General features: G+C 40.1%; 1 protein-coding gene across 1 annotated transcript in view; it reads left to right on the top strand.

The window, feature by feature from the left end:
- Positions 1-12,112, top strand: part of gabbr2 (gamma-aminobutyric acid (GABA) B receptor, 2) — a 176,769-nt gene that overhangs the window by 49,938 nt on the left and 114,719 nt on the right. The window contains exon 2 of the mRNA XM_031729443.2: positions 35-172. Within this exon, the coding sequence (XP_031585303.1) occupies positions 35-172 (138 nt within the window). The remainder of the gene's footprint in view (positions 1-34; positions 173-12,112) is intronic.

The following is a 12,112-nucleotide window of genomic DNA, read 5'->3' as shown; positions in this document are numbered from 1 at the left end:
CTGTAGCTCACGACGCCTCTCTCTGTGTTTGCAGTGTGACAATGCCAAGGGGCTGAGGGCCTTCTTTGATGCCATTTGTTACGGGCCCAAACACCTGATGATCTTCGGCGGCGTCTGCCCCTCTGTAACATCCATCATTGCAGAATCCTTGGAAGGCTGGAATCTGGTGCAGGTAGGAGCTGTACTGCATGTCATCATGCACGAGTGTGTATGACTGTGTACAGTACGTAGTCTTAATGTCATGTTATTACACGTGAACTCCTGTGTACATACTTTAAAAAAAGAAATCGGGGTATTTCCAGGAAACCTGACTTTGGTGTTTAAAAGCTGCTTAGGTTCTAGAAATTCTTATTCTGTAGGTGTTTTGGTGGACAGATGGGTCTTGAGATTTCAAAGGGTTTCCAACTCATAGCTTAATCCTTTATTAACCTTGCCAGGGTGAATGTCTAATTGGCAATGCTGTAATCCTTGAAATCCCCCTCTATTTTACAATCAGAGGCAGAGTCAAAATGGTTCGAACCAACAGTATCACGACCAGAAATCAGTTGTGAAAAATGTGAGAACCATTTTACTTAACACTTAGACGTAATTAGAGGAAATACGTTATTAAATGATTGTCAAATCATGAGACAGACTGATCGCATTGTAGTCAAATGTTGCCTTGCACAGCTGAAAAGATATATTTTGGGGTTGATCTAAAGTGTTTTAGCGAATAAACTTCTTAGGCAATATAATAAAAGTGATCCTGTCATACCACTTTCTTCTGATTTCTAAATAGCATTTTGTGCCATTAACTCAGTGTTGTGGTTGCTCTGTGTGGACATTAAACATCACTAATTCTTGTATCGGGAAAACTTTTAACCCCCCAGTTATTGCTTGTGCCTGCCTTTGCTCTACCAAAGAGGGGAAATGCATGCTTTCAAAGAATACAATTCATTGTCTGCAAACGCTGCAAAGGTTATCAAGCACAGATAAGAAAGAAGTGGAGCTTGTGCTTGGAAGAGATAGTGTAATTCAAGAGGCTGTGTTTTGAACTGAATGTCACGTTACGTGGCATATTTCTTCTGCTTGCAGTTGCTGTGAATCTGCTGCTTTACACAGTCCGTTTTTTGCTCACTGTCTTGTTCGAGTCACTCATGAGTGAAAAGATTTGGGAATAAAAGGATGACTAATTCTTTTTGTTTTTATTTTTTATTCTGTGTTTACTTTCTGTTGGTTGAAGTTGAATTTTAAGTGTTTATCTGTAGGTTTTCATGTATGTGTAATTGCTTATCTATTCACTTGCTTTTTTTTGACAGTGATACCTGTGAGATGCAATCTTCTGCTCTACAGAACACTGTGTTTGGTACAGTTTGTTCCCCAGGGCACTTTACCAAGTAGCCCATTTTCCGCTGTCATTACAGAGAGCAACACCAACAAATTCATGTCAGCCTGATCCCAAAAGCACATAGTGACTATGTCTGAATATCATATAGCAAGTGAGTGGGGAGAGAGTTTAAGGCGAATAGGTAAAACCAAAGCAACCAAATAGCAGTTTCTTTTTGGGACAGCAGACGTGCAGGTGCAAACTTTGATTAAAGATATTTTTCAATCAGCATCTGTCCAGCATAATACTAAGACTTAAAACATCTTGAAACAGGTGTCTTTTTAAAAGCATGAGTCATAATTATCTGCTGTTTTTTTAAATTAAAGGATCTAATCTGTGTACATCTCTCTATAGGCAAGTAGGTGTTTATATATAGAATTGTACATTCTCGTTTGTGGGTGTGGTACGGCATCAGAAGTTGAGGTTACTGTTCTCAGATGCGAGCTATCTTTGCAGGCCTAAGCTGCATCCTCATTAGAGTATGAGTCATCAACCAGCCATAGTACGAGCTGGAAATCTGCTCAATATTTGTCCCTGGACATAAACAACACACCACATAGGTTTTGGTTGTTTTACAGACCCTAAATGCAGAGTAAGGTGGCAGCTTTCTATTTTGTTAGCTGGAGCGTGCACTGAGGTTAGTTAGACACAGGCCTGTGTGCTCTTAATCAGTGTTGCACATGGTGTTCGTGTATATGTATATACGTGAAAGTGTTGTATTCAGTGAATTCTTACATTATTATGAGAGACATGCAACTTGTGTGGTGGTATTACTTCAAACTAAAAACTGGGGTTGAAAAAGAGGGATTGAAAGGAAGGGTCTAAGCAAGGGAACCCAAAGAGGAATGGGAGAGGGGATGAGAAATGATGAAATGAGAAAGGTTTGAATCCTGCACCTCACAATTTTTAATGTGCCATGTCAATGGGAGTCTGTTTTTAAAGCTGTGAATTCTGTCACCCTGCATACTTATTACCAAGCCCTGGCACTGCTTCTACAAAACTTGAGCTGGAGAATTTTCCATCGTGATTTTATGGGCCAGGCTTAACAAGCTCATCATTTCCACATCAAAACAGGGAGCTGGCAGATACTATCTACAGTGGCGATAGCTGAGAGAACAACTACTCCTGGAAGAAGCTTAATCATACACCCATAAAAATAGCGTTCAATCAGTGTTGATGCCTAATGAAGTCAGCTTGAAACGGCTCAACAAAAATAAACTCTGACTGCACGCCCTTTCACTGCGGTCTACACGAAGACTTGGATGTACATACTTGCATTTAATGCAGAGCAGATGTAGAAGGGAGGTATCAGTGTTTATAATTTTTAGCCAGAGATTCAGTAGCCAGTATTTTCTCAATGGTAACCGATAAAACGGTATTTACAAACATAAGAGACCTCCTGTAAGAGTATTAGGAATAAGCGATAAAAGCAGGAGTATGAAATGATGGAGGAAAGAGCAAAAAATATTCAAGAGTAACTTATCTTCTCTGCGCAATTTGACAGTTTATCCATGATAAAGCCAAAACCTCAAGCCATGATCCCTTCAAAAATAGTTTTCTGCATTCTGTGCTACAATTTAATTATCATCGACTTTCCCCTCAAATCCCGAGAACTCAGTCAGCAGAAAAGTTCCACTAACTTTTCCTAGTAGTCTGCAGAAATACCCCAAAATGAATGAGTGCAGACCAATGCCAAGATAGTTGAAGAACATAAATGTAATTTTTTTGTAATCGTTTCCATCTTAAATCTGTTCATTTTTTAAAAATACTTAACTAAAATCAGTGTAGGACCTCCAGTCAGTGCAGACAGTGGCTGTGGGTGCTGCGTGGTTATCACCTGGTCTCTGCTTTGCAGTTGGATAGACTTTAAGTAAAAGGTAGATGTAGCCACCATAATTTCACCAATTTATTTGAAGCCTCAAACTGACTGAGATGCAATGACTGAGAAAGGTATGCACTCTCATATGGTAGCAACTTATAATTGACAAGGTAGCCACGTCGTAAAGAACACCCTGCTGTGGTTCATTTGACTCTAAATGAGGCCATGAAAAAAAAGCAATTGAGATTATGAACTCAATAAGAAAATGTTTACTGATGTCATAAATCAAGTGAGAAACTAGGTCATTTTTTCAATATTTAATTTTTTGCTCTCAGAGGAGTCGACCCTTGCTGCTCCTTAGAAGTCCACCTTTTATACAAAGCCTGGTGGTCAGCAGTCCCCTTTAAAATTTTAAGAGTCTTTTGCTGGAGTTAAATGAAAAAAGAAATTATCCAGCATGTATCACATCTAGATGGTGACCAGTTTGCCAGTAGCATATTGTTACGCTTTTCTTGTACAGTACTAGAGGACTGACGCGCACATTCGGATTCTGACTCATGGCTTGTGTCGGAGATGCCTGTTCGCCGACCTCCTTCCCCAAGCGGCTTTGCTAGGTTCTTTATTTACAGTCACATTTTTTAATGCAGTACTGTACATGTGCTAAAATGACTGCCCAAGGAAATTAAAATGGTGGATAAGAATACTACCCGGGCCAGTGGACAGATGGCGTGGAGTAGATTGAGGGAATGATGGAGGAACAGACAGGCAGGGGCAGACATAGACTTTAATAGGCTAAAATTGAAATTCAAAGAAGCGGGGCAAGACGCAGCTGCGTTTGTGAGCCGCCATCAGCCACAAATGCAGCTGATTGCTGTGTTTTTATATCTGTGAGACAATGGATGTTGAAGCCATCTTCTTGGCAACCATCTTGGTGAGTGATTAACCTTGTGTTCTCCTCACCATGAAATTATATAATGCCAGAAAGCATTTGGCAAGGTTTTTAAATAGTTGCTGGCACAGGTATCTGCGGCACACTCTTCACGCTCTCTCTTTCTTTCCCCCCCCCATCGTTTTAAGTTCGGAGGTCTTTTTTTTTCTTCACAGCAGTGGCGCCTATTTTCTGTAAATGGTTCACTGGGTACCAGGAAGTAGCCATGGCCCATCCTGGCTCCAGTTGCTTGCCCCTGCTCGCTCACCAATTAGGCCTATCAGCGGTCGCGCTGTTCATTTTTCAGCCACGTCAAGTGTGTAATGAAAAATTATGCTTCCTGATCCTTTTGCCTCTCGTAATTTGGTCGAGAAGGAAAAGACAAAGGAGCCCCGTCCTTCATAACTGATAAATTTGATACATGTTTTAGCGCACAGCTTTTGGTGACATGTTTTATATGTTAATTGCAAAGAGAACTAGGTTATACATGAACAGAAATCCTACCTCACCATTAGCTGTGTCACTGTTTTTAGATGAGCTATTCCCCAGTGTCCCTCGCCGTGATGTAAAGCTTGCAGAAGTTTAGCGCTAAACCTGTGATTCATTTATCTTTCAGGGACACTGAATAATGAAGTCAATATTTTGGAGGAGGAAAAAGTGGATGCACTTTCTGAAAGTATTTTGGTCAAGACCTGGACATAGAGCTAATATTTACCCGCATATGAATCTCATTTTTCTTCTGCATCTGCCATATTGATTGGTAACGCTTCATTAAACCAGGCAATTTAGGGACAGAGAAGTTGCATCCCTTCTTTATGAGTGCAGCATTGTTGTCTTTTAAGGCTGCACTGTCTCTTTGGTGTCTTTTTTTCCCCAGTTTTATTTCGTTCACTCTCCTTGAGTGCTACACTGGGCGTTTCAATAAAACATGCGATGCCTAGCACTGCAGTATTCTGCCTTACTTACGTCAAATCCTCCTGTGTACCGTATCAATATTTCATCACTTCCAGAGTTTAGGATAAAATCACAGAGTGCACGGGCATAGCTGGTGTGAGCATCACAACAGATCATAATATATCGCAAAATTATGCGTGTGAAGTCCAGCTTATTACTTCGCCCGTGTTCTGAGTGCGTTCTTTGTTTTAGTCAGTGGGTGAGTAAAAGTTTCATGACTTCTCCAAACTCTTTCTGCTTTCTGCTTGCTAACTACAAGGTGCAGTCTTATTTCTGATCATCAATATCTTTCTTGATGTTGGGGCCTCGTATTTTAAATACAACTCTGAAGAGGACTATATGAGAAAAAAATACAAACTGCTTAAGAGAACAAAAAAGGCAACACCCGGGGGAAGTAAGAAGTGGTGTCCCTCACTCTCTCTGAGCCAAGATTAGATTTAAGTTATTGCCTGAACTGGCCGGAGAAGCGCTTGATGTCACTGTTACCTTTGAATGGACAGAGGCTTGATTCTGTTGTGTAATGCACAGGCCTATATGTGGAGTTAACATTTGGAAAACGAGTGGGAGGATGAGTCAACAGCCTTTGTCATAAGCTGTGAACTAGAGTCCAGATTTATGGGACAGACTGCTGATGAAGTTAAACGAGGGAAATGTTGACATTTAAAGCAATGCCAATTCTAAAGCAAAACAGCCATATACTCAACAGCTACTTTATTAGGTACACCGTGTCAGCACTATGTTGTACTCCATTTTTGCCTTAATTTGTCATGGCACAGATTCAACAAGGTGCTGGACACATGCCTCAGAGATTTTGGTCCGTATTGACATGATAGCATCACACAGTTACTGTAGATTTGTCATTTACACATCCACGATGTGAATCTCCCATAACACTGCATTGAAAAGGTGCTCTTTTGGATTGAGATCAGTGACTGTGGAGGCCATTTGAGTGCAGTGAACTCATTGAAATGTACAAGAAACCAGTCTGAGATAATTTGAGCTTTGTGTCATGGTGTGTTATCCTGCCGGAAGCAGCCATCAGAGATGGGTTTACTGTGGTCATAAAGGGATGGACTTGGTTAGCAATAATAGTCTAAAGGCTGTGGTGTTTAAGTGATGCTCACTTAGTACCAAAGTGTGCCAAGAAAATATCCCCAATGCCGTTATACCATCAGCAGCAGCCTGAGCGGTTGATACAAGAAAGGATGGATCCATTCCAGTTTTAGTGAGCCAGTATGAATTGTAGGCTCAGTTTCCTATTCCTACATGACAGAAATGGCACCCATTGTGCTCTTGTGCTGCTATAGCCCCTCTGCTTCAAGGTTCGACATGCTGCGTGAGATGCTCTTCTGCAAACCTTGGTTGTAATGAATGGTTATTTGTGTCACTGTTGCCCTTCTATCAGTTACAAGCAGTGTGGCGAGTCTCCGCCAGTCACCTCTGGCATCTTCACCCAGAGAACTGGCGCTCACTGGATATTTTTTCTCTTTTTTTGGATTCTTCTGTGTAAATCAAAGTGATGATTGTGCAGGACAATCCCAGCAGATCAGCAGTTTCTTAAAAACTCATTCTGATGCTCAATTTGAACTTCAGCAGATCCTATTGACCAAGTGTACATGCCAAAATGCACTGAGCTGCAGCCATGTGATCGGTTCATTAGATATTTGCCTTCATGGCCAGTCAGGGCGGGTTATAATGAGTTGGCTGGTGAGTGTATGTAAAAATAGTAAGACTTCCTAAAGTGTTTTTTTCATTGAGTGACTGTGTCAGAGTTTCTGTAATTTGTCACCAGAGGCAACAACAACAACATAAAATAAAATGGGGCTGAAGAAAAGATTAATTACATGCTTTACTGTGCATTAATCAGACATGGTTGGTCATGAATGCTGTATGCTGTTGGAGAAAACACCAGCATGTAGCGTAAAGCAGAACTCTCACTCACACACACACACACACACACACGCACACACAGTTGTACCTATTCACAGTGTCGAATGCACGCAATTTGACAGGAAACAGTCATTAGTTAATTAGGAACATTTGTTGAATACGGCGCTAACGTGTTGCAACTGTCGGTGTCACATATTGAATAAACATGCTAGTTCAGAGGCACTCAAAAAGAACAAGAGCTTTGACAGAAACTCTTGCTGCTTCTTTTCTTCCCGAGGAAGTGGAAACAACAAATGGAAACAGTTCTTCTTTCTTGCTTTTTACCACTGACACATCTCTTCAACACCAAGGTCTACGAGACACATTCAAAAAGAATACACAATGAGTACATGCTGAATTCCACCCTGGCATTCGAGTACTATCATTCTCCCAGTAGTTTTCTGGTGGAGGGCGAGTAAAAAGAAAATCAGTGTGTCACATTCGTAGCACTAATGATGGTGCGGGACCTGCCAGCCACAAGCACCGATAAACAAACTAGATGCATTAATAGTTCGTGCTTGTTTTTGATGTTTCGCACAGGGACTTTAACATGCACACCCACCCACCCCTCTTTTTGTGTGCCCCCCAATCCCAGTTCTTTTCCCGTTTCTCACTTTTCTCTTTTGGGGTTTCCAGGCTTTGATATTTCTTATTTAGGTCATAGACTCCATAGCACTTTGAAAAGCTAGCTGGGTGTATACAACGTTCCCTTCTAGATGAAAATAAAGCTTTGAACAAGAAAATCCTCTGATAAATTTAATTTGTTATTAATCGTTATCTAAAATTAATTGACTGTAATAACTTGAGCTCAGACGCATATAAAGTTGACTCTGCTTTGATTTAGCAGGACAATATACATCTTTTTTTTAGCAAGATACTTCACTTTTTGAATCAGGCTACAATATAGTTACTTTTTAAAAAGGCACCACAAGAAAGAACCTGAAGGAGAAATTATTTGGGGGCACAGCATAGAAACAAAAAGAGAACTCAGCAGAAAAACATACATTAGGCAACACAAACACAAATATTTTAAAGCTATTTTAGAGGGTAAAATCAACTTTTCTTCCAATATATCAGCAAAAGAATGCCAGGAATACAAATAATTTCAAAGTAGGAGTAAATAAAGAAGCCAAACAAGTTTGGAAAAGAAGTTTTCTTAGTTGCAAAGTAGAAAAAATCCAGTAAAACCAAAGTTATTCATCTATAACTTGCCTCCGCGGTTTATATCACCGTTTTGGATTATGCGTAATGTTGGTGTCTGTGTACCTCTTGAGGTGAACCACTTATTTTGGTCTTTTCTTCAATTCAATTTTATGATATTTAAATCATTTTAAAAAATGATTTTTTGGTCATTTCTCACTACGCTTAACCTTTTATTGTATTTTTGTCAAGTGATTAAAAATGTAAAAAATGGTGAAGCAAATTGACATTTACAGAATGGCTTTCAGAAGGAATTATGAAGAGCATTTAAATATAAAATCTTGTTTTGTTCCAAGAAACTATATTTTATTATTAAGGATGTTTTCATGCCTTTTTTTTTAACATTACATGTAGTCAGAAAGCCTTTACAAGCCCCTTAAAAGACTGCTGTTACCCCATTCAACTCCATCTCCTTCAGTTTTTTTCCTCCACTATAAGGACAGTTTAGAATCACGGAACCCAAAAATTTGTTGTCGGAAATGGGCTTCTCTGAGGCAGGCATTAGGAAGATCCTTTGAAACTATATCAAAAACAAGGGCGGACTAGCTGAGCAATTGAACATCAAAGAGAACCCAGCTCCATTACAAGCCATTAAAACCATAACGGCTGCTTGGAAAGAGTGAAGCTTAGAGGATCGATAAAGGGCAGTTTAACTGTCTGACACAGCTCACTAATATCTGAGGCATCAACTCCCATTCAGAGAGAGACTGAAGGAGAGAGAGAGAGAGAGGGGGAGAAATAAAATGAATGAGAGAGAGAAAAAAACAGAAGTTAGTGGATAAGAGAGCGGAAATGGAAAGAGGGAAAGACTCTTATTACTGAGTGCTTTCCATCCTCCATTGCTCCCCTTTGTCTTCCTTCTCTCACCAATCCCTGATGTACAGTATTCTTGTACTGTGATGATATAACCTGATTTTACAGTAGAACGGCCATAAGCATAATTCTTACCCTATACACACAGCACACATTAGCACCGACACGCTATCTAACTAGATGATGAGCATCTAGTTATGCAGACGGGAAAACTGCTTTAACTTATGGTGTTTACATTTTCATTCCTGCTTTTAATTTCAAACACAGCAACATGTACAGCAAAGTATTGCACAATAAGCAGCTGTGCATGTGATGCTTGCACGAACCTATATTATGCTAACCGCACTCAAACTGTAATTTCGCTCCGATATAAAATTGCACCCGTCTGAAAACTGATCAAAGTGTTTTGTGTGACAAACACCAGATCTAGGCAGAGAGGCTTAAAGATTCTCTCCACCTCCTTACTTGATTAAATTCCTTTTCCCTTTTTGTCACTTTATTCTGCCGTTCTTTCCTCCCACACGATCCTCTTTCTCTTTATCGGGGCATCAGAATGCGGAAGCGTTAAGCCTCCTTGAGATTGATACTGAGCTCAATGCTATTTTTATTCCCTACTGGTGCAGTCATTGAATACCTTTCCTTTTCACCTGCGGCTACAAATGGAATCCAGTATGATAAGTCATGATAAATGATAATGTCTTTCTGGCTTTAGGCCATTCCCAAAAGACAAACACCTAACAAAATTGTGTAAACGCTATTTTCTGGCTATATTCGCATACAAAGCTACACGGGTCATTTGTATCTTTGACTGTTTTAAAGATCAAATACCCTTTGTGTAGTTATTTCTCCAGTTTTCATCAATGCTAGTTTTTTTCTATCTTAAATGATTCTGTATAAGTTCCATGGTGAAGACACGCTTCTCTTTAGGCTAACAACTTCTCTCGAATCCTACTGCCAGTTGGTGTCCTCTTTGAACAGCTGTGGCACTCAGGCTTAGATTCAGGCAGACAAACAATTGCTCAGATGAATAAATAAACTAGCCCATACTTGCACAGATGCAGGAGCAGATATGTGCATGTGCAATTTGCATGTAGACTGGCTTGCACATTTCCCAACGCCAACCCTCACATCCCTCACATCTCTCTCTCTCTCCTTTCTTTTCTTTCTAGCCCTCTTCTCTCTCTGTCTTTTTCCTCCCCCATTTCCTGTAACAAAAGGGGTCTTCCTTTTCAAAGGGCCTCAGAAAACCTTGGGCACAAAAAGCAGGAATTGCTATAATTGGCAAAGACGTGGTGAAGCGTTTGGCACGAAGAACTCTCATATTCCAATTATGCTGACAGAAATATGGGCTTGCACCATTTCAGAATGCAGACAAACATGGCAAGGAAACTACTCACTACTCATGAATAGTCATAACATGCTCTCTGCTGCATTACGGTGAGTTTAAGTGTCACATTTGTCAAAAGATTTTGCTTTGTTTTGTAGCCGCAGCATCACATTCACATGCAAATCGGTAGCATGATGTGCATGCTGAAAATGACAGGGCAGTTTCTTTGTGTAGCATGAAGGTAGACAATTTCAAATTGAACCCTTTAAAGTTTGCTTTATGGTTTCTACCTGATACCGTTATGTTGCTTTACGGCAGGCATTTCTTTATGATTCTATCCTTCACAGCATGCATACAAGATTGAAAATGTAACACATCTACCAGTATATTTCCCCGCACCCCACAGAATGTTTTGGTTTATTTGAAGCACAGTAGCTGCTCAAAATACACTCTCATATCGTCTGACATTAAATAGAACAGTAAAGGACTGCTATAGACATCTTGGTTAGCACTAAGGAGTCAAACCACTGAAGCGCAGTGGTTTGACTTCCATCTACCTATAGATTCCAATTTTTTAATGTAAATGTGGAGTCTTCTCTACACAAAGGTTAATTATGGCGTTCCACAGGGTTCTGTGCTAGGACCAATTCACTTTACATTATACTGTACACGCTTCCCTTAGGTAGTATAATTTGAAGCTATAACATACACTTTTATTGCTATGCAGATAATGGAAGAATGTCTTAAGAATGCAAGAATGTTTTAACACAATAAAGACCTGGATGACCTCCAGTTTCGTCTTTCTAAATTCAGATAGAACTCTCTTCCGCTGGATCTTTTTTAAATCTGTTTTTTGTTTTGTCTTCTTCCCATCAGCCCCAACTGGTCATGGGAGATGGCTGCCCTCCCCGAACCCGGTTCTGCTCGAGTTTTCTTCCAGTTAAAAGGGAATTTCTTCTTCCCGCCATTGCCAATTGCTTGCTCACAGGGGGTTGTTTGATTGTTTGGGTTTTCTCTCTACCATTGTAGCATCTTTACCTTACAATATAAAGAGCCTTGAGACAACTCCTGTTGTGATTTGGTGCTATATAAATAACAGTGAATTGAACTGAATTAATATTGAATTTATGGAAATACACTTGGTGTAAGTCCGATATGTGCCACAGACCTAATTCCCTGTCAACAAAGCCACTAATAAATAACAAAACTAAGCATAACAGATTTTCTGTTTAGCAAATTGATTTCTATCCACATTGGACATCTTAGTCTGGAATGTGTTAACCTGTAAGAAGATGAGCTGTCTAAACACCTGCAAGAATACTGGAAGGGTTTTCTACACACTATATAACTGCCATTGCTTTGGGGTATGTGAAGTGTGTTTTATATATAAATATCCTGAGATGCTGGCAGCACTGCACACTGCACTGTTTAAAATTTTAATTCAAACCTTTTAGTGGTTTGCAAGCAGGAGGGCCTGGGAGACAAAGCAGGGAGAGCAGCACAGCCAGCTCATTAGTGCAGAGTGGAGTTTGTCTGTCTTTGAACATGTCTCTCTCACGCTCTCATCGGTGTGCCTACAATAAACTTACGTATGGCTATGTGCACAAAAAAACATCACACAGGTGCACAGATGATTCCGCGCCCAAACAAAAACATATATGCTGTGTATGTATGTTGCTTTTCTCATACATATGCCTCCACATTATAATGCAAGCTGCCTTGTTATACATTCGCATATCTAATGACTGCTGAACTCCACAGGTTGGCAGAAGAAAA

The sequence above is a fragment of the Oreochromis aureus genome, linkage group 22 (genome assembly GCF_013358895.1).
Source record: "Oreochromis aureus strain Israel breed Guangdong linkage group 22, ZZ_aureus, whole genome shotgun sequence".
In the NCBI taxonomy this organism is placed as follows: domain Eukaryota; kingdom Metazoa; phylum Chordata; class Actinopteri; order Cichliformes; family Cichlidae; genus Oreochromis; species Oreochromis aureus.
The sequence above is the reverse complement of the archived record's forward strand: the minus strand, read 5'-3'. Positions and strand labels throughout refer to the sequence as shown.